This window comes from Pseudorca crassidens, chromosome 17, assembly GCF_039906515.1.
Source record: "Pseudorca crassidens isolate mPseCra1 chromosome 17, mPseCra1.hap1, whole genome shotgun sequence".
Lineage (NCBI taxonomy): Eukaryota > Metazoa > Chordata > Mammalia > Artiodactyla > Delphinidae > Pseudorca > Pseudorca crassidens.
In genome coordinates, this window is record NC_090312.1 from 37,816,093 (window position 1) to 37,839,088 (window position 22,996).

Sequence of the window (22,996 nt, forward strand, 5' to 3'; positions counted from 1 at the left end):
ATCACAAGCACTGCAATTGAGACTGTGATTAAAAATATTCCAGCAAACAAAAGCCCAGGACCAGGAGGATTCACAGGCGAATTCTATCAAACATTTAGAGGGGAGCTAACACCTATCCTTCTCAATCTCTTCCAAAATATAGCAGAGGAAAGAACACTCACAAACTCCTTCTATGAGGCCACCATCACCCTGATACCAAAACCAGACAACGATGTCACACACAAAAAAAACTACAGACCAACATCACTGATGAACATAGATGCAAAAATCCTCAACAAAATACTAGCAAAGAGAATCCAACAGCACATTCAAAGGATCATACACCATGATCAAGTGGGTTTATCCCAGGAATGCAAGGATTCTTCAATATATGAAATCAATCAATGTGATAAACCATATTAACACAATGAAGGAGAAAAACTATATGATTATCTGAATAGATGCAGAAAAAGCTTTCGATAAAATTCAAATCCCATTTATGATAAAAACTCTTCAAAAAGTAGAGTGGAACATGGGTGGAACTTACCTCAACATAATAAAGGTCTTATATAATAAACCCATAGCCAACATCATTCTGAACGGTGAAAAATTGAAACCATTTCCACTAAGATCAGGAACAAGACAAGGTTGCACACTCTCACTACTATTATTCAATATACTTTTGGAAGTTTTAGGCACAGCAATCAAAGAAGAAAAAGAAATAAAAGGAACCAAATCGTAAAAGAAGAAGTAAAAATGTCACAGTTTGCAGATGACATGATACTATATATAGAGAATCCCAAAGATGCTAGCAGAAAACTACTAGAGCTAATCAATGTATTTTGTAAAGAAGCTGGATATAAAATTAATGCACAGAAATCTCTTGTATTCCTATACACTAATGATGAAAAATCTGAAAGAGTAATTAAGGAAACACTCCCACTTACCACTGCAACAAAAAGAATCAAATACCTAGGAATAAACCTACCTAAGGAGACCAAAGAACTGTATGCAGAACACTGTAAGACACTGATGAAAGAAATTAAAGATGATACAAACAGATGGAGAGATATACCATGTTCTTGGATTGGAAGAATCAACATTGTGAAAATGACTGTACTACCCAAAGCAATCTACAGATTCAATGCAATCCCTATCAAGCTACCAGTGGCATTTTTCACAGAATTAGAACAAAAAATTGCACAATTTGTATGGAAACACAAAAGACCCCAAATAGCCAAGCAATTTTGAGAAAGAAAAACGGAGCTGGAGGAATCAGGCTCCCTGACTTCAGACTATACTACAAAGCTACAGTAATCAAGAGAGTACGGTACTGGCACAAAAAGAGAAATACAGATCGATGGAATAGGATAGAAAGCCCAGAGATAAATCCACGCACATATGGTCCCCTTGTCTTTGATAAACAAGGCAAGAATATACAATGGAGAAAAAACAGCCTCTTCAATAAGTGGTGCTGAGAAAAGTGGACAGCTACATCTAAAACAATGAAATTAGAACACTCCCTAACACCACAGACAAAAATAAACTGAAAATGGATTAAAGACCTAAACGTAAGGCCAGCCACTATAAAACTCTTAGAGGAAAACATATGCAGAACACTCTATGACATAAATCACAGCAAGATCCTTTTTGACCCACCTCCTAGAAAAATGGAAATAAAAACAAAAATAAACAAATGGGACCTAATGAAATTGAAAAGCTTTTGCACAGCAAAGGAAACCATAAACAAGACAAAACAACAACCCTCAGAATAGGAGAAAATATTTGCAAACGAAGCAACTGACAAAGGATTAATCTCCAAAATTTACAAGCAGCTCATGCAGCTCAATATCAAAAAAACAACCAGTCCAAAAATGGGCAGAAGACCTAAATAGACATTTTTCCAAAGAAGATATACAGATTGCCAACAAACACATGAAAGAATGCTCAACATTATTAGTCATTAGAGAAATGCAAATCAAAACTACAATGAGGTATCACCTCACACCAGTCAGAATGGCCATCATCAAAAATCTACAAACAAATGCTGGAGAGGGTGTGGAGAAAAGGGAACCTTCTTGCACTGTTGGTGGGAATGTAAATTGATACAGCCACTATGGAGAACGGTATGGAGGTCCCTTAAAATACTAAAAATAGAACGATCATATCACCCAGCAATCCCACTACTGGGTATACACCTTGAGAAAACCATAACTCAAAAAGAGTCATGTACCACAATGTTCACTGCAGCTCTATTTACAATAGCCAGGGCATGGAAGCAACCTAAGTGTCCATCGACAGATGAATAGATAAAGAAGATGTGGCACATATATACAATGGAATAAAACTCAATCATAAAAGAAAACGAAATTGAGGTATTTGTAGTGAGGTGGATGGACCTAGAATCTGTCATACAGAGTGAAGTAAGTCAGAAAGAGAAAAACAAATACCGTATGCTAACACATGTATATGGAATCTAAAAAATAAAGAATGGTCATGAAGAACCTTGGGGCAGGATGGGAATAAAGATGCAGACCTACTATAGAACGGACTTGAGGACACGGGGAGGGGGAACGGTAAGCTGAGACAAAGTGAGGGAGTGGTATGTACATATATACACTACCAAATGTAAAATCGATAGCTAGTGAGAAGCAGTCGCATAGCACAGGCAGATCAGCTCGGTGCTTTGTGACCACCTAGACGGGTGGGATAGGGAGGGTGGGAGGGAGGGAGATGCAAGAGGGAGGATATATGGAGATATATGTATAGTATAGCTGATTCCCTTTTTATAAAGCAGAAACTAAAACACCATTGTAAAACAATTATGCTCCAATAAAGATGTTAAAAAAACATCAGAAGCAAATACAAAAAAAAAAAAAGTAAAAATGTAAGATAACAATGAATAGTCATGATCTCTCAGAATTAAGGCATTATTCATGCTTCAGGTACTTTAATAGCAACATAATGCCATACTTCCACATAGTCAATGTTACTTACCCTGTTGAGCATAGAACGGATAGATTTTAAGATCGTGTCAAATTCAAATTCAGCCTGCTAAGTAAACACAGTAATAACAATTTAAAAAAATCCTATCTGTGGGTCTTCCCTGGTGATGCAGTTGTTGAGAATCTGCCTGTCAGTGTAGGGAATGCGGGTTCAAGCCCTGGACTGGGAAGATCCCACATGCCGCGGAGCAACTAAGCCCGTGCGCCACAACTACTGAGCCTGAGCTCTAGAGCCTGTGAGCCACAACTACTGATCCCGAGTGCCACAACTACTGAAGCCCTCACACCTAGAGCCCATGCTCCTCAACAAGAGAAGCCACTGCAATGAGAAGCCCACGCACCACAACGAAGAGTATCCCCCGCTCGCCACAACTAGATCAAGCCCTTGCGCAGCAATGAAGACTCAACACAGCCAAAAATAAAATTAATTAATTAATTTAAAAAAAATCCTATGTGTGGTGAAAAAGGCCAAAGGGTAGTATATGTAATGTGGTCCATGTACATCAAAATACTCAAACAAATAAATATGTTCTATTTCTCTCAATAAAGTCAGAAAGATAATTTACACAAGGAAATCAAACACAGATAGTGAGAGGGCCAAATAAAAGCATTTGCTATAAAAACTAAATTATTTATTTTTTAACTGTAGTTTTCAACTCTATTCAAATTTTATCTTTAAATATTACAAACAAGAAAATCATATTAACTTGGAGAATTAAGGCTCATTGGCATTTTCGGGAAATTACAAGATAAACTTTCCACACCATCCCACACACCCTGAAAGCTCTAATCACCATGTCAAACAGCAATAGTGATTTTAATGTGTAACCTGAACATGGCAGACATCAGTACAGGTTATTTTAGTTCTCATCACTTCATTACCTCAGATTATAAAAATAAGCCCAGATGAAGTAAAAATGGTTGCTAAAAGAAAACAGGTGATTAACTAACAATGAACTTAGCATAAGAGTAAGGGGTCAGAGTACTGAGTACAAGGAAAGTAACTGACTAAGAGGAAGCAAACCGAGGTTCCACACTTAGCTGTATTTTTAAGTGACACTAGACAAGCAAAGGAATCTCCTCAAACTTAGTTTGCTGTAGTGGTTTTGTTCCGTAACTTGCTAAGAACGGTTCAGAGTTTAGAAAGAAAATTGCAAGAGAGTTGGAATGTGGAAGAGAAATAACAGACAATATTCTCTGACAGTCATACTGTTTTAAATAGCAGTGAAATTACGATGCAGAGGTACCAGCAGATTCCAGCTTGTCCTCACTCTTCCCACCTTTGTGACTTTTTCCTGATTGTTGGCTCTGCTGGCCAATAGCAACTGCAGGCTCAACTCCAGAAGCAGAAGCAATAACCTCCCATGGACTTGCCTACCACCAGCCTTTGGTGCTCCCTCCAGCCACTGGACGTGCCTGGCTTCCCAGGTTCCCTGGGGTGCTACAAATTTTTACCCAGGTCACCCAGCTTCTTCCACAATTGGATAAGGTCTTACTCCTAAAATAAATCCCTTATGTTACAATACTTATAGTGGTTGTCCTGCCCTGATTGAACCCTGATGTATTCCGTCAGCTGAAAAATTAAGGTTTTGGAAGCAAGAGATCTGCCAGTTTTAAAATTTGATGATTCCTTATGCTTAACACTTCCCTGCTTCCTTCTCACAATCATTCACACAGAAACACATTATGATTACAGACAAAATGTGAGTAATGTATCAGGAGGAATAAATGAAAACCATTATAAAGACTGCCATTTAATAACGGTTAAGGAAGGGAGTAAATTATTCTTCTCTGTATATCTTTTGAGTTCTACCTGTAATACCTACTGAAAAACAAAAATCTAATGATATTATGGTTCTGTTTGTATTTCTGTCAAGATTAATCAGCAGAACTAAACAACATCAGATCTAAAAATTCTTGTCTTTATTTGAATCAGTATCTCTCAGGAACACTCAGATTCAGGCACTTGATTTGTTAGCTTTACTTAATCATCTAATCATTCGATCTCTCATTATTTCACTCAAATCTTCACGAACTTCCTATTATGTGCCAAGCATGATACTATGTGCTTGGTATTCAGAAGTGAATAAAACATGCCAAGTTTTTATACTTTCTTAGTTCAAAATGCCCCCTCCCCTCTCCTGCCACTCGTACTTTGTGGAAACAAATTCAAAAGCCATATATTCTGTGAAACCTTCCCTGAGAACCCACGCACGGAGTTAGTCATTCATTTCTTTCTTTTAATTCTCTATTTGTACCTACATCGATTTTATTTTAGTTTTATCTTTATTTTTTTAAGTTGTGAATATCCATTTAACGGAACATTTGGGGGCCAAGGATTTATAATAATAAGGAAAATTCCAACATTACAAGTGGAACATAATCAGCATGCAAAATTACACATAGCATCATCTAGCGACGGTGCTAGAGAGCCACGTGGCGTTCCATTTTTGGCACTTCCCCCTCCAATCTCCATTTAGCCCCTTCTAAATCACTCCACATTTTTTTTAAACATCTTATTGGAGTATAATTGCTTTACAATGTTGTGTTAGTTTCTGCTGTATAACAAAGTGAATCAGCTATATGTATACATATATCCCCATATCTCTTCCCTCTTGCATATCCCTCCCTCCCACACTCCCTATCCCACCCCTCTAGGTGGACACAAAGCACTGAGCTGATCTCCCTGTGCTATGCGGCTGCTTCCCACTAGCTATCTACTTTACATTTGGTAGTGTATATATGTCAATGCTACTCTCTCACTTTGTCCCAGCCTCCCCTCCCCCTCCCCAGGTCCTCAAGTCCATTCTCTACGTATGTGTCTTTATTTCTGTGCTGCCCCTAGGTTCATCAGAACTATTTTTTCTTTTTTAGTTTCCATATATACATACATCAATTTTAGATTTATTTTACTCTTCTGTTTATGTGTTATGTCACATCTATTAGCCTGCGATGTCTTATATGCATGAAGTGTGTTAATCTCAATTTTGATGTGGCTTTTCTACAATCCTAAGTATATTTACTTATATCTATCAGAGGACTTTTCCACATTGTACCTGAATAGTTAATTAACCTGTCTGTTTTTCTGATTGGGTGATGAGCTCTGAAAGGGATAGACACATATTAGAAGTTATTTTATTTTGTATCTTTGGTGTAAAAGACATTCCATGGCATAAATTGGATGTTCAAAAGTCGGTTAATTTTTGACAAGGGTGCCAAGACCATTCAATGGGAAAAGAACACTCTCTTCAGCAAATGGTGCTGGGACAACTGGATATCCAACATGCAAAAGAATGAGGTTGGGCTTTTATTACATACTGTATACAAAAATAAACAAACAAAAAACATTAAAATAAATCAACAACCTAATTATAAGCACTAAACCCATAAAACTCTTAGAATAATACAGGGATAAATCTTCACGACCTTGAATTTGGCAATGAATTCTTAGATATGACACCAAAAGCATAGGCAACGAGAGAAAAAAATAGATGAGACTTTACTGAAGTTAAAAACTTGTGCATCAAAGATCACTACCAAGAAAATGAAAAGATCATTTGTGAATCATATATCTGATAAGGGTATAGTACTCATAAAAAATAAAGAACTCCTGGCCCAGATCAAGATGGTGGAACAGAAGGATGTGGAGTTCACCTCCTCTCACAAATAAATCAAAAATACATCTACATGTGGAACAATTCTCACAGAATACCTACTGAATGCTGGCAGAAGATCTCTTACAACCAAAGCTGCAAGAAATATCACCACGTAACCAGGAAGGACAAAAGAAAGAAACAAAAAGGAATCAGCACAGGACCTGTACTCCTGGGAGGGAGTTGTGAAAGAGGAAAGGTTTGCTCAACCTGGGAACCCCCTGCTTTGGCTGGGAGATCAGCTGGGATAGATAGGGAGCTTCAGAGGCTCAGAGGAGAGTGCAGCAGCCAGAGTACAGCAGGCAGAACAGAGAGAGACCAGCACAGATGGTGCTGGCCACCTCGATACACTCCCAAACCTAAGACACGTGCCTGCTGGTGTGTGCGGGGACTGGGGTGTTGAAACTCAAGCTTCAGCAGACAGACTCGGGAGAGGACTGGGGTTGGCTGGACGGAGACAGCCTGAAGGGACTGGAGTGTGGTCTGAGCCGCAATATCCTGGTCTGCTGTTGCTAATACACTCTCTGAAGGGAGGGGTGGGGCCCCACCATAGCATCTTCATTGTTGGTGTGCTCACAGCAGGCACAGCTACACATCTACAAGGCCTGGGAGCATGCAAGTGCCAGTGGTTGCCCACACATGGAGGTGGGGCTGAAATCTGAGATGATGCCCAGGGGCTGCACTACTTCAGGGGATTTACTCCACTGGCGGCTTCGGGAGTGCAGTGCCTGCAGGACACCCAAGTGGATTACTAGCACTCCTGTGCCTGGGGATAAAACCCAATCTAGTAGTAATGAATAGCAGACTAAATGACACAGAAGAATGAATACGTGATCTGGAAGAGACAGAATAATGGAAATTACCCAGTCAGAACTGCAGACAGAAAGACAAGTTAAAAAAAAAAAATGAAAGCAACATATGAGATCTACGAGATAATATAAAGTGTGCCAAGCTATGCACAATAGGGGTTCCAAAAAGAGAAGGGAGAGAGAAGGGGATCAAACATGTATTTGAAGATATTATGGGTGAAAAATTCCCAAACCTGGGGAAGTAAACATATTCAAGTAAAGGAAGCACAAAGGGTCCCAAACAAGAGGAATCTAAACAGACCTACACAACGACATATCGTAATTAAATGGCAAAAGTTACAGAGAGGATTGTTAAGGCAACAAGAGAAAAACGAAGAGTTAGTTACAAGGGAACCCCCATAATACTATCAGCTGATTTCCTATAGAAATGTTGCAGACCAGAAGGGACTAGCAAGATATATTCAAAGTCCTCAAAGGAAAAAACCAACAACCGAGGATACTCTACCCAGCAAGATTATCATTTAGAATAGGAAAGAGAAAGAATTTCTCAGACAAGCAAGAACTAAAAGAGTACAGCAATACTAAAGCTATCTTAAAAGAAATATTGAAAGGTCTTCTCTAAATACAAAAGAAACAAGAATCTATAGGAAAGAGAAAATCACAGTTGGAAAGTATATCACTTAAATAAGCCAGTACATAGATTAAAAAAAAAAATTTTCTGTGAAAGTGATAACTACAATGAACATCGAAAGGATAAACATGAAAATTTGTAAAAGAGAACACCAAAATCATAAAATGTGGGAGAAGGGAGTAAGAAAACGTAGACCTTTTTTTTCAGAATGTGTTTGAGCCTATGTGACTGTCAGTCGAAAGCAAGCAGTTATAGTAATGGTTTAACATAACTGAAAAACTGGTAACCACAAATCAAAAACATACAATAGATTCACAAAAACCAAAAAGAAGAGAACACAAGTGTAGTACAAAAGAAAACCATCAAACCAGAAAAGGAAAAACAAAAAGAAAAAGAAGGGAACAAAGAAGAAATACAAAATCAACTGGAAAACAAGGTTTAAAATGGCAATAAATACATATCTACCAATATTTACCTTAAATGTCAATGGACTAAATGCTCCAATCAAAAGACACAGAGTACCAGATTGGGTAATGAAACAAGAGCCTACAATATGCTGCCTACAAGAGACCCAGTTTAGGGCAAAGGAAACACATAGATTGAAAGTGACAGGATGGAAAAAGATATTTCATGCAAATGGAAATGACAAAGTGAGGGTAGTAATACTCATATCAGACAAAATAGACTTTAAAACAAAGGCCATAGAGAAAGATAAAGAAGGACAACATATAATACAAGAAGAAGGTATTATACTCATTAACATACATGCACCCAATATAGGAGCACCTAGATACATAAAACAAATACTAATAGACATAAAGAAAGAAACTGACAGGATACAATAATAGTAGGAGAGTTTAACACCCTAATGACATCAATGAACAGATCTTCCAGTCAGAAGAATCAATACAGCAATAGAGATCCTAAATAACACAATGGAACAGAGAGACTTAATTGATATTTTCAGGACATTACATCCAAAAAAACCAGAATACACATTCTTTTCAAGTGCACATGGAACATTCTCGAGGATAGACCACATAGTAGGACACAAAACAAGACAACAAATTTAAGAGGACAGAAATTATTTCAAGCATCTTTCCTGTCCACAATGTCATGAAACTAGAAATCAACCACAGAAAGAGAAACAAAAAAAATGATTACATGGAGACTAAACAACATGCTACTAAAAAAAACCAATGATCAATGATGAAACCAAAGGGGAAATAAATACCTTGAGACAAATGACAATGAAAACACAACCATAGGGCTTCCCTGGTGGCACAGTGGTTGAGAGTCTGCCTGCCGATGCAGGGGACACGGGTTCGTGCCCTGGTCTGGGAAGATCCCACATGTCACGGAGTGGCTGGGCCCGTGAGCTGTGGCCGCTGAGCCTGCGCGTCCGGAGCCTGTGCTCCGCAACAGGAGAGGCCACAACAGTGGGATGCAGCAAAAGCATTTCTAAGAGGGAATTTCATACAGATCTTCCTCAAAATCAAGAAAATCTCAAATATACAACCTAACCTACCACCTAAAAGAATTAGAAAAAGAACAAACAAAACCTAACTGAGCAAAAGGAAGGAAATAATAAATAACAGAGAGGAAACAAATAAAAGAGATTAAAAAAATAGAAAAAAAATCAATAAAAACAAGAGCTGGTTTTTCTTCCTTTTTAAAAAATATTTATTTATTTATTTCATTGGACCAGGTCTTAGTTGCAGCATGTGGGATCTATGCTGCCATGTGTGGGATGTCAGTCGTGGCTTATGGGATCTTTTGGTTGTGGCATGTGGGATCTTTAGTTGTGGCATGTGGGATCTTTAGTTGCAGCATGCAGGCTCTTTAGTTGCAGCATGTGGGATTTAGTTCCCTGACCAGGGATTGAACTTGGGTCCCCTGCCTTGGGAGTGTGGAGTCTTAGCCACTGGACCACCAGGGAAGTCCCAAGAGCTGGTTCTTTGAAAGGGTAAACAAAATTAAAAGACCTCTGGAGAGGCTCACCAAGAAGAGGGGACACAAATAAACAAAATAAGAAATGAAGGAGGAGAGATAACAACTTATACCACAGAAATACAAAAAAAAAAAAAAAAAAAAAACCCCTAAGAGAATACTATGAACAATTATATGCCAACCAAATGGACAAGCTAGAAGAAATGCACAGGTTTCTAGATATATACAGCCCACCAAAACTGAATCAAGAAGAAATAGATAATTTGAACAGACTGATGAGTAGAAGTGAAATAGAATCTGCAGTTAAAAAAAGAAAAATCCTTCCAAACAAAAGTTCAGGACCAGATGGCTTCACTGGGGAATTCTACCAAACATACAAAGAACATATCAATCCTTCTAAAATTCTTCCAAAAGACTAAGGAGGAGGGAACACTCCCAAAGTCATCCTATGAAGCCACCATCACCCTGATACCAAAACCAGACAAAGACACTATCAAAAAAGAAAATTACAAATCAATATCTTTGATGAATATAGATGCAAAAATTCTCAACAAAATATTAGCAAACCAAATGTAACAACACATAAAAAAGATCACACACCGTGATCAAGTTGGATTCACCGCAGGGTCACAAGGATGGTTCAACATATGCAAATCAATCAACATAAGCAAATACACCACACATCAACAAAAGAAAAGACAAAAACCACATGATCATCTTAATAGATACACAAAAAGCATTTGACAAAATTCAACATCCACTCATGATAAAACCTCTTACCAAAGAAGGTATAGAGGGAACATATCTCAACATAATAAAAGCTAATTTATGACAAGCCACAGCCAACATAATGATCAATGGGTGAAAAGTTGAAAGCCTTCCTGCTAAAATCTGGAACAAAACAAGGATGCCCACTCTCACCACTTCTATTCAACACAGTATTGGAAGCCCTAGCCACAGCAATCAGACAGGAAAAGAAATAAAAGGTATCCAAATTGGAAGGGAAGAGGTAAAACTGTCATTATATGCAGATGACATGATATTATATATAGAAAACCCTAAAGACTCTACACAAAAACTGCTAGTACTGATAAACAAATTCAGCAAGGTAGAAGGATACAAGATTAACATACAGAAATTGGTTTCATTTCTTTACACTAACAATGAAATATCAGAAAGGGAAAGTAAAAAACAGTCTTAAAATTGCATCAAAAAAAAATCTAAGAATAAACCTCATCAAGGAGGTGAAAGACTTATATGCTGAGAACTATAAAACAATGATAAAGGAAACTGAAGATGATCCAGATAAATAGAAAGATAGCCCATGCTCTGGGACTGAAAGAATTAATAGTTAAAATGGCCATTCTACCCAAAGCAAACTAAAGATTTAATGTGATCCCTTTCAAATTACTCATAACATTTTTCACAGAACTAGAACAAATATTTCAAAAATTTATATGGAAACATAAAAGTCCCAGAATTGCCAAAGCAGTATTGAGGAAAAAGAATAAACCTAGAGGCAAAACCCTCCCAAACTTCAGACATTACTACAAAGCTACAGTGATCAAAACAGTGTGGTATTGGTACAAGAAACAGACATATGGATCAGTGGAGTGGAATAGAGAGCCCAGAAATAAACCCACATACCTATGGTCAATTAATCTTCGACAAAGGAGGAGAAGTCTCTTTAGCAAGTGGTGTTGGGAAAGCTGGACAGCTGCATGTAAATCAATGAAGTAGAACACTCCCTCACACCCTACACAAAAATAAACTCAAAATGGTTTAAAGACTTAAATATAAGACATGACACCATAAAAGTCTTAGAAGAGGACATAGGCAAAACATTCTCTGACATAAATCATACCAATGTTTTCTTAGGTCAGTCTCGCAAGGCAAAAATAAACAAATGGGACCTAATCAAATTTATAAGCTTTTGCACAGCAAAGGAAAGCATAAACAAAATGAAAAGACAACCTACAGACTGGAAGAAAATATTTGTAAATGACATAACTGACAAGGGCTTAATTTCCAAAATATACAAACAGCTCATACAACTCAATAACAAAAACAAACAAACAACGCAATCGAAAAATGGGCATAAGACCTAAGTAGACATTTCTCCAAAGAAGACATACGGATGGCTAATAGGCACATGAAAAGATGCTCAACATCGTTAATTATTAGAGAAATGCAAATCAAAACTACAATGAGGTATCACTTCACACCAGTCACAATGGACATCATTAAAAAGTCTACACAAAAAAGAGGTAAAGAAGATATCTCTTCTTTCATGCATCTGTTTAAGGAGAAATGATGTTTTGCATCCTAAATTTAGTTCAGAGAATCTGATTTGATAAAATATTGAGACCTTTCAAAATATTTTTATTTTCTCGTGTCATAGGGAAACTTGTATGAATATTTACATCTATTGCTAACTTGTTATCTATGTAAGTAAATCTGTACTTGAAGATATGACTTGAATAAAGAGTCTCAGAGACTCTAAGACTTTACAAATTATTGCCATGTTCTGTGATGACAATTTTCAAAAGAAAACTGAAATTCTGATTGGTTACCTTACTGGTCATTTTTTGTAATAGAAATAACAGTGTAACTGGAATCTCTATATTTCTAAACTGTATAAATTCTTGTAAATTTCTTCTGTCTGAACAGAATAAAATAATTGGCACTCCCTCCCCGCACCAAAATGACTTGTACACATAATAAATACTGGAGTGGGTGTGGAGAAAAGGGAACCCTCCTACACTGTTGGTGGAAATGTAAATTGGTGCAGCCTCTATGGAAAACAGTATGGAGCTTCCTTAAAAAACTAAAAAAAGAGTTGCCATATGATCCAGCAATCCCACTCCTTGGCATATATCCAGACAAAACTCTAATTCAGAAAGATACATGTACCCCAATGTTCATAGCAGCACTATTTACAAGAGCTAGGACATGGAAGCAACCTAAATGTCCATTGACAGATGAATGGATAAAGAAGATGTGGTACATATATACAATGGAATATTACTCAGCCATTAAGAAGAAAGAAATAATGCCATTTGTAGCAACAGGGATGGACCTAGAGATTTTCATACTAAGTGAGGTAAGTGAGAGAAAGACAAATATCATATGATATCACTTATATATGGAATCTAAAATATTGTACAAATGAACTTATTTACAAAACAGAAATAAACTCAGACATAGAAAACAAACTTATGGTTACCCAAGGGGGAAAGGGGATAAGCGGAGGGATAAACTAGGAGTTTGGGATTAGCAGATACAAACTATTATATATAAAGCAAACAACAAGGTCCTACTGTATAGCACAGAGAAATATTCAATATCTTGTAATAAACCCTAATGGAAAAGAATATAAAAAAGTATATATATGTATATGTATAACTGAGTCACTTTGCTGTACACCAGAAACTAACACAACATTGTAAATAGATTTACTTCAATAAAAATTTTAAAAATTTAAAAGTTAAATAAAAAAAGAACTCCTACAAATCATCAACTAAAAGACAACTCAATTTAAAAATGGGCAAGGGACTTCCCTGGTGGCACAGTGGTGGTTAAGAATCTGTCTGCCAATGCAGGGGACGTGAGTTTGAGCCCTGGTCCGGGAAGACCCCACATGCCGCGGAGCAACTAAGCCCGTGTGCCACAACTACTGAGCCTGCACTCTAGAGCCCATGAGGCACAACTACTGAGCCCATGTGCCACAACTACTGAAGCTCGTGAACCTAGAACCCGTGCTCCGCAGCAAGAGAAGCCACTGCAATGAGAAGCCTGTGCACTGCAACGAAGAGTAGCCCCCACTCGCCACAACTAGAGAAAGCCTGCACACAGCAACAAAGACCCAACGCAGCCAAAAATAAAAATTATTAAAAAAAAGGGCAAAGACTTGAATAAACATTTTTTTTCAAAGAAGATCTACAAAGGCAACAAGCACAAGAACCTGATAAGGAAAGACTTTAAAAAAATCTGACTTTGAATATAATGGATTTTAAGGGAAAATGTGAATGAATCCTTAGCCTGAAATGGAAACTTTCATCAAATAACAAGCTTTAAAAAAAAAATTATGACACGACCTTAAATTTGTAATAATTGCAGTGTAACAGTGGTAGTACTAGCACGTTTCCAAGCAAAATCATCAGCTACAATTACAAAATATATTTAATGATCATCATGAAATGCAGAATACCAAAACACTTAAGTTGGGCATGCTAAAGACTGTATCATCAATTGCTCTTCTGTCAATGAAATATTAGAACGTGGAGAAAGTTTCTCAACCATTTCCCACCTGCTGGCCATATTCCACTCAAGGGCTGGATTCTGAGAATTTCTTTCATTCTCTGTTAGCACCCCTCCTGCGCCACTTTCCTTCTCTGGTTTTAGTTGATCCCACTGCGCAGTACCAATATTGATGGACTGCAGATCTATTTGGTATTGTCTGTCTTCAATTTCTGATCCAGGGTCTCGAAGAATTCCTAAATTCAAGGCTCTCCTGTAAAGGCAGTGAAAAAAAGTGAACCGATAAAATAAGTATTCTATGTTTACTTTTCTTGCTAACATCATGTTATTACCTTTTTTTTTCCTTTGGATTACTGGGTTAATCAAATCTATGAGGCAGGTATTAGAAAGTTACCACATACTAATAACTTGTAAACATACCCAAAACTTAGCACTTAACAGTATCTACCCTATAATGATTTCTTACATTATTCCCAGCACTGCTATTTTTCTAAGTACTTTCACATTTATGATTTAAATCCTTGAGATGTTGTGAGGTCATATTATTATCTCCATTTTTACTAAAGAGAAAATAATGCAGAGAGGTTGAAAGACTTAGTCAAAGTTACTGAGCTACTATGTGGACAAAATTGCAACTTAAATCCAGGGTTTTGCCTCAAAACCCTGTCTTCTTTGCAATGCTAAACACCTGCTAAACACCTACTTTCCCTTCCTCAGCACTCTGATGTCTTGTTAGGAAAGGTGATGAAGGCTTTCTAATCTATTTAACTCCCCTACCTTTTGCCTTTGGTCTTTTATATAACCCATCATCATACAGACTAAATTGTTGACAAGAGTACATTGCTTATTGATGTAGAAACACTGTAAGGATTACTGGTCCATATAGAGTTGGAACTTTGATCTTATTGGACCCAAGGCTAAGCAAATGAATAAAATTATCAGCAGCTTAAAGCTAGATTAGAGGAAGTAAATGGTTAAATGTTTCATGAAGGTTTTAGACTGAAAATAGCAAGGCAGTGTGGTAGGGTGGGAAGAAAAGCATTCAGGATTCGGAAGCCGGATAAGACTAAGTTTGTGTGAGTTTGTAATTTTTTAGTTATGTTGGTTCACAGATGCTTTAAAGTGAGTAATCAAAAGGAAAGTAACATTTGTCCCCCATGAAAGTTTCAATCAACACAAAAGTGAAATTACATAGAGGATAAAAATAGTTTTACTAGTATAGATACAATTGCAGTGATTAGAAAAGAAATACAATTAATTATATCAATTGAATACTAATAAAGCTAATTAGTGGAGGGAGAAGGGAGGGAAGCACTGAGTCCTAGTGTGAAAACTACAGAGAAACAGTATGAATGTGATCAAGACTACCTCTTGTCTAAGTAAACAGTGTGGGTCAGACCATGCCCAGAAGCTTGTCAAATACTGATGGAAGGTGGATGACCACTGAGACTCAAGATGGCAGATGTCTGGGCCAGATGCACAGGAATGGAGATGGCATGCATTAGGCCAGGGAAGGTGAGGGCTAAGGCTAATGAATTCAAGTGAAGAGAGGAGCAGGGAGAGGACTGCAAGTGAATGAACAGGCAGCTCAGGTAGGGAAATATCACAAGGTGTTAACGATAAAAAAAAAACAAACAAAAAAGAGAACAGGGAAACAAACAGGCATTGGTCAAGAAGTCATAGTGGGAACCAGAGAAACTGAATGAATGGACTCTCATTATTCCTAAGGTAAGAGCTGAACCTGGTTTTTGTTTTCTTTTTTCTAACTTAGAAAATTACAATCTAGGAATGGGCATGCAAGGAAAGGTGGATTGAAGTTTTACATGAACCCAAGAATTGCCTTAAAAAAAGGGCCCATAAGATCGGCCATGAATCCTTTCATTTTGCCTTAATGAAGGCAAAGAAAAAAGGAGTGAATGGGGGTGCAGGTGAGAGGGAGCAACATTGTGAGTACACCTATTTCGGTCAAATGCTCTCCTTTCATTTGAATATTGGCGTAAACCTGTTAATTCTAAAGGCACAGCTCGAACTTCACTTTCTATGAAGCCTTTCCTGACCACCATTTCTTCAAACTCCCTTCCTCCCAAATCTGTGCTCTTAGGGTCCTTCTGTACTTATAAGTACAAGAATATCACAATGACCTGGCGGTCTTTCTCAATATAGCATACATTTCTTTTTTTTTTTTTTTTTTTTTTGCGGTACGCGGGCCTCTCACTGTTGTGGCTTCTCCCGTTGCGGAGCACAGGCTCCGGACGCGCAGGCCCAGCGGCCATGGCTCATGGGCCCAGACGCTCCACGGCATGTGGGATCCTCCCGAACCGGGGCACGAACCCGTGTCCCCTGCATCGTCGGCAGGCGGACTCACAACCACTGTGCCACGAGGGAAGCCCCTAGCATACGTTTCTTGAAGTCAGAAACTACATCTCCTAGTAAGCAATCAGTAAATGCTGTTTCAATTCACTGATTTGAACTGACACAAATCTTTACAAATCTCAAGTGGAGAATCTATCTGTCCACAGCAATAAGAACACACAGTCTTTAGACAGTAAACTGCTGCTGCAGGGCCACGTAAACTCTGACATACAGCAAATATCTTTGGCAGTGGGTGGCCTAGCTTATTTCCCTAGATTATTATTCCCCATATAAAAGTTATATTTACTTATTTTAAACTAGCCAATGCTTTCTACAAATTACATAAATTCCCTAAGCCTACTTTTAAAGAAAAAATACTTATAAGAATCCCTTTGAAGGAAGAAAAAGTATGTTTGGGAATAAAATTAGTACTATATTAAAAGACAAACAAAGCAACCTAGCCCAACATTAACATCAGCCTTTCTATTTTTCTTGGCACTTGCAGAAACTGCAAAGTCATAAGATAAAAACCAGAGAAACACCAAATGTCATTAGTTTTCACCTACGCTTGAAATGCCCCATATTTACTCTTGGCCTTAAATCAAGCTATTTTCCTCCTGTCATCTGTCTGTGGAAAACATGACTTTCCACAGTTCTTCTTCTCATGTAAAAATGGGTTGTATATTGAGCAATAGCTTAATACTTCTAAACATGCTAATTTCAAACTTTTAAGTTTTCTAAGAACCAGGGTTTGAGATTTTACACTTTTCTTTCTGTTTGCTTTTGAAATTGAAAAATATACTTGTCATTTTAACCTGATTTGAAAGTTCAGAGAAATGTACAGTATATGGGTATATAAATCCAACTTAAAAGTTAATTGCAAAACCATTTAAATCTGAGATGTAGAAAATAGGATAAGCAAAAGACTCATGTGAACTCTGGTCTCAGATTTTTCAATGATCCATGAGCTTGGAGAAATTATTTAACTTCTCTGTTTTGATTATTTCAATATTAAAACTATTATAGAAATAAATAAAATGTATGACTGAAAATTAAACTTTTTTTTTTTTTTCTTTTGCTGTACGCGGGCCTCTCACTGTTGTGGCCTCTCCCGTTGCGGAGCACAGGCTCCGGACGCGCAGGCTCAGCGGCCATGGCTCACGGGCCCAGCCGCTCCGCGGCATGTGGGATCTTCCCGGACCGGGGCACGAACCCGTGTCCCCTGCATCGGCAGGCGGACTCTCAACCACTGTGCTACCAGGGAAGCCCGAAAATTAAACTATTCATAAAGAGGTCCATTATAAATTTTATGACCATTCCTGAAGTGCATTATCTTATATGGTTTTGAATGAATAATATATCTAATTGTCAACTAATCATAGATGCATGGCACCATGATAAAACAAAGTCAACTTTTCTAATTATGAAAAAGCTATTAATGAAAACTACAAAGATAAATGCTCTTTAATATTTCCATGATTACCTGTTTCCAAAATATGGCATATTAGAAAGTCAGAGTGAATCTTCTGATTGAAACAAGTAAAATGCTTGCAGACAATTTAAAGCATCTTTTTAAACACATTTCAGAGCTGGCACTAGAGAACAGAAGGTGCAAAGCCACCCCAAAAAAGTGAAATTAGGAACACTAATAAATAAGCACCTGCCAAAGCCAGCTTTTGCTCTTAGGGTTTCTGCTGAATTCTGTAGAGTGATTTTCTGATAATCGCACAGGAGGAGATAAAGCTCAAGGCCCACCTAAGGAGATGGATGAATCTATTTATAGGAGACTGCATAAAAAGCAGGGGTCACGAAGGGCTACATCAACCTTCAAAGGGTGAATTAAAAACAGCTCTCCTAGGAAGACTTGTGATAGAACAGTTCTGTGTCTTGACTGTGACGGTGGTTACATGAATGTACATATGCGGTGAAACTGCACTAAACTAGACACACATATAGACATATAAATACAAATGATTAAAAATAAAACTGGTGAGGGGAGTCCCTGGTGGTCCAGTGGTTAGGGTTCCATGCTTCCACAGCAGGGGGCACGGGTTCGATCCCTGGTCAGGGAATTAAGATCCTGCATGCCACATGGCATGGCCAAAAAACAAAACAACAACAAAAACCTTGTGAAATCTGAAGGCAATTGTGGATTGTACTGATGTCAATTTCCTGGTTTAGATATTGTCTTATAGTTATGCAAGAAGTTATGCAAGATCTGAAACCATAAAACACCTAGAAGAAAACACAGGGGTGTCTGCTCTATGACACTGGTCTTGGCAATGACTTTTTGGATTTGATACCAAAAGCAAAGGTAACAAAAGCAAAAATAAACAAGTGTGACTATATCAAACTAAAAATCTTCTACTCAGCAAAGGAAACTGCCAACAAAATGAAAAGGCAACCTCTAGAATAAAAATATTTCAACTATATGTCTGATAAGGGGTTATACTCAAAATATAAGAGGAACTCATATAACTCAATAGCAAAAAACAACCCAATTAAGAAAACCAGCAAAGGATCTGAATAGACATTTTTCCAAAGACATGTAATCGGCCAAAAGGTATTGATACATGAAAAGGTGCTCACTAATCATCAGGAAAATGCAAATCAAAACCATAAAGAGACATCACCTCATACCTGTTAGGATATCTATTAGCAATAAGACAAGGGATAATAAATGCAGGGAGGATATGGAAAAAAGGGAACCCTTGTACACTGCTGGTGGGAGTGTAAACTTATACAGCCACTATGTAAAACAGTATGGAGGTTCCTCAAGGAATTAAAAATAGAACCAGCTATGACCCAGCAATCCCACTTCTGGGTATATATCCAAAAGTAATGAAATCATTAATCGCAAAGAGATATCTGTACTCCATGTTCATGGCAGCATTGTTCACAAAAGCCTTTTCCATACCTTGTATGGAAACAACCTAAGTGTCCATCAATGAATAAATGGATCAAGAAAATATGGCATCTGCAGTTGACCCTTGAACAATTTGGGGCTTAGGGGCACCAACCCTCCAAGCAGTTATGAATCCATGTATAAGGTATGGTCAGCCCTCCATATCCACAGTTCCTCCTCCACAGTTCAGTGGTTCTACATTCACGGTATTTACTATTAAAAAAAAAAGTGTATGAGTGGACCCGTGTTGCAGTGTTCAAGGGTCAAATGTATATACAATGAAATATCATTCAGCCTTAAAAAAGGAAAATCCTGTCATTTACGACAACATAGATAAACCCAGAGTGCTTATTTATATTACACTGAGTGAAATAAGCCAGAGAAAGACAAATATTGCATAATATCACTTATATGTGGAATTTAAAAAAATGTCAAATTCATAGAAGCAGAGAATAGAAAAGTGGTTGCCGTGGGCTATGCAGTTGGGGAAATAGGAAGAGGTTGGTTAAAAGGCACAAACTCTCTGTTATAAAATGAATAAGGTCTGAGGATATAATATATAACATCATGGTGAATATAGTTGATAACATTGTATTGTATAATTGAAATTTACTAAGAATTTGCTAAGAGAGTAGAATTTACATGTTCTCACACACACACAAAAGGTGATAGATGTGTTAACTCAATGGGGGAATCCTTTCACAATGTATACATGTATCAAATCATAAAGTTGTACACTTTGAATATCTTACAATTTTATTTGTCAATTATACCCCGATAAAGCTGGTGAAAGGTTACACTGAAGGGAACTGGGTAAAGGGCTCACAGGAGATGTATTTGCAACTTCATGTGAATCTACAAGTATTTCAAACTTTAAAAAGCTTAAAAAATGGAAAAAAGCCCTCCTAATGCCCATGCTGAAAGAGACAAGGTAACTTACCAACTTACCCATTTTGACCTTAGACTTAGCAAAGGGTAAACAGGGGGAAGAAAAAAATCCCTCTAAGACTTTGCCATCGTAAGACAGCACTTGGGAGGCTTGAGTTTCCAACGTGGCATGAAAAATTTTAATTTGGAAAGGCTTGTGCCGGGTAGACAGTGCTACCAGATGACAGGTAAAAGGAAATTCTCTTGAGATGAACTCAATCTGAACTCAAAGAATTTCTGCAGATTTGGTTCCAAGTGAAATGAGAGACTAACAGATACAATGGGCAGAAGAAACAGACCCTCAAAGACTTCACAAACTGGATTAGTACACATGAAATATAAAATAATTGTTTAAAACGAAGAAAAAAGGTTTTTAAAATATGAGCAGGATCAAGAAGATATACAAAAGATGTTCCACATCATATGTCAACAGGGAAAAGCAAATTAAAACAAAAAGATACCATTGCACACCTATTAGAATGGCCAAAATCCAGAAGACTAACAATACCAAATGCTAGTAAGGATGTGGGGCAACAGGAACTCTCATACACTGCTGGTAGGCATGCAAAATGGTATAGCCACTTTGGAAGACAGTTTGACGGTTTTTTACAAAACTAAACATACTCTCACCATATGATCCAACAACTGCACTCCTTGGTATTTACCCAAAGGAGGTGAAAACATGTCCACACAAACACCTGCACCTGAATGTTTATAGCAGCTTTATTCATAATTGTCAAAATTGGAATCAACCAAGATGTCCTTTAGTAGATGGATGGATAAATAAACTGGGGTACATCCTATTATTCAGAAAAAAAAGGAAATGAGCTATCAAGCCAAGAAAAAACTTTAAAGACAAATTACTAAGTCAAGGAAGCTAATCTGAAAAGGCTACATACTGTATAATTTCAACTATATGTCATTTTGGAAAAAGTAAAACTATGGAGACAATAAAAATATCAATGGCTGAGACAGGTTAGTCAGGGGCAGGAATGAATAGGCAATGCTCAGAGGATTTTCAGGGCAGTGAAAATATTCTATATGATACTATAATGATAGATACATGTCTTATCATAAATCTGTCCAAACCCATATAATGTCCAACAACGAGTAAATCCTAATGTAAACTATGGACTTTGGGTGATTAGGATGTATCAATGTAGATTCATCAATTGTTACAATGTACTATTCCTCAACTTGAAATATTCACTAATCTTTATTCTTTAAACTATAAGATATACCCATTTTGTTTTATGCATACTTAAAACCAATTCCAGTTATTATAGTATAGAATACTCAGAGTGCTTTGTTTTTCAGTACTAAATTAAGAAAAGATATTCAAAATATTTTCATTCAAATAACATACATTAATTTTTATTAAGCAGTATTAGAACAAGATATCTCGTGAAAGGTACATTTTGCGTCTCATGGTACACTAGATATTTTTTTAAGGTATAAAAATATAAACAGTTACAGACATAAGATTTGAAATAATTTAATTTTTTTCAAACACTGGAAATCATTGTACAACTTTTAAAATGCTATTTTCCCTAAGTGAGAATTTTATAACTAAAAATATCCTAAAATTGAAAAACAATCTGACTGCAAAGCCAAAAATTAAAGTATATTTTATTCAAGAGAGTTTTGATTTAGTGCACTACATTTTCATAGTACAAGAAATAGTTGCAAAATTATTAAAGAATTCTAACAGAATGATACTTTACCAGGGACCTAATCATAGGAAAATAACTTTATGGCTTCATTGAGGACCAGAATGCCTAATATTAACAATATCTGCTTTAAGAAAATACAAGTAAAATACCTTAATAAGAAAGGCTTCATATTATTTCCTAACTAAATTTCTAATAGAAATGCTTGACATCATAAATAGGAATCAAATTTTCTTGTCTCAACTTCACATCCTTCTAAAGGCTCTATGAACTTTGCTCTCCCTCCTTATTGCAGTTTTTAAAATCTTTTAGCAATTCAAATCAGGAAAGGGAGTGAGTCAAGATACCCATAACTCCCTTACCCTTAACACAAAAAGCTGCTTTATTAGCTAAAATATAGGAGTTATAATTGTAATTGCTTTGCCCTTCCGAAACTCATCTCCCATACCATTTGAACCATTTCAGCAGGTGGTGTAGGAGGATAAAATAAAGTCTGAAATAGTTGGTCAATGGTATAATCATAAGGAACCAAAGAAGACTTTAAGTATATAACAGGAAACATAGCTTTAATGTTTTCCTTTTTAAATTGATTTAGTCTGGGTCAGGCCTTTTGTATGTTTACATAAGAAACAGCTCATGTTGAATCATTTACCGCCCATTGCTGAATAGGCATATCTTTGGAACTCACTGTAAAGAAGTAAAATTCATTACTTACAGCTCAATTGAGATCTACAAAATGTTAAACAAGCCAGAAAATAGGAATGTAAAAAGAAGTAAAATTTATATGTCTTGATTAAATTAAATGTCTACATCTTTGTCACGAAGTCTCCATAAGTGACAGTAATCTTGACAGTG

General features: G+C 37.0%; 1 protein-coding gene across 8 annotated transcripts in view; it reads right to left on the minus strand.

Moving 5' to 3' along the window:
* VPS13B (vacuolar protein sorting 13 homolog B) overlaps positions 1–22,996 on the minus strand; it is a 798,169-nt gene that overhangs the window by 308,570 nt on the left and 466,603 nt on the right. For all 8 annotated transcript variants that reach the window (XM_067711645.1, XM_067711646.1, XM_067711647.1 and 5 more), the window contains exon 31: positions 14,337–14,540. In XM_067711645.1, coding sequence (XP_067567746.1) covers positions 14,337–14,540 — 204 coding nt within the window. The remainder of the gene's footprint in view (positions 1–14,336; positions 14,541–22,996) is intronic.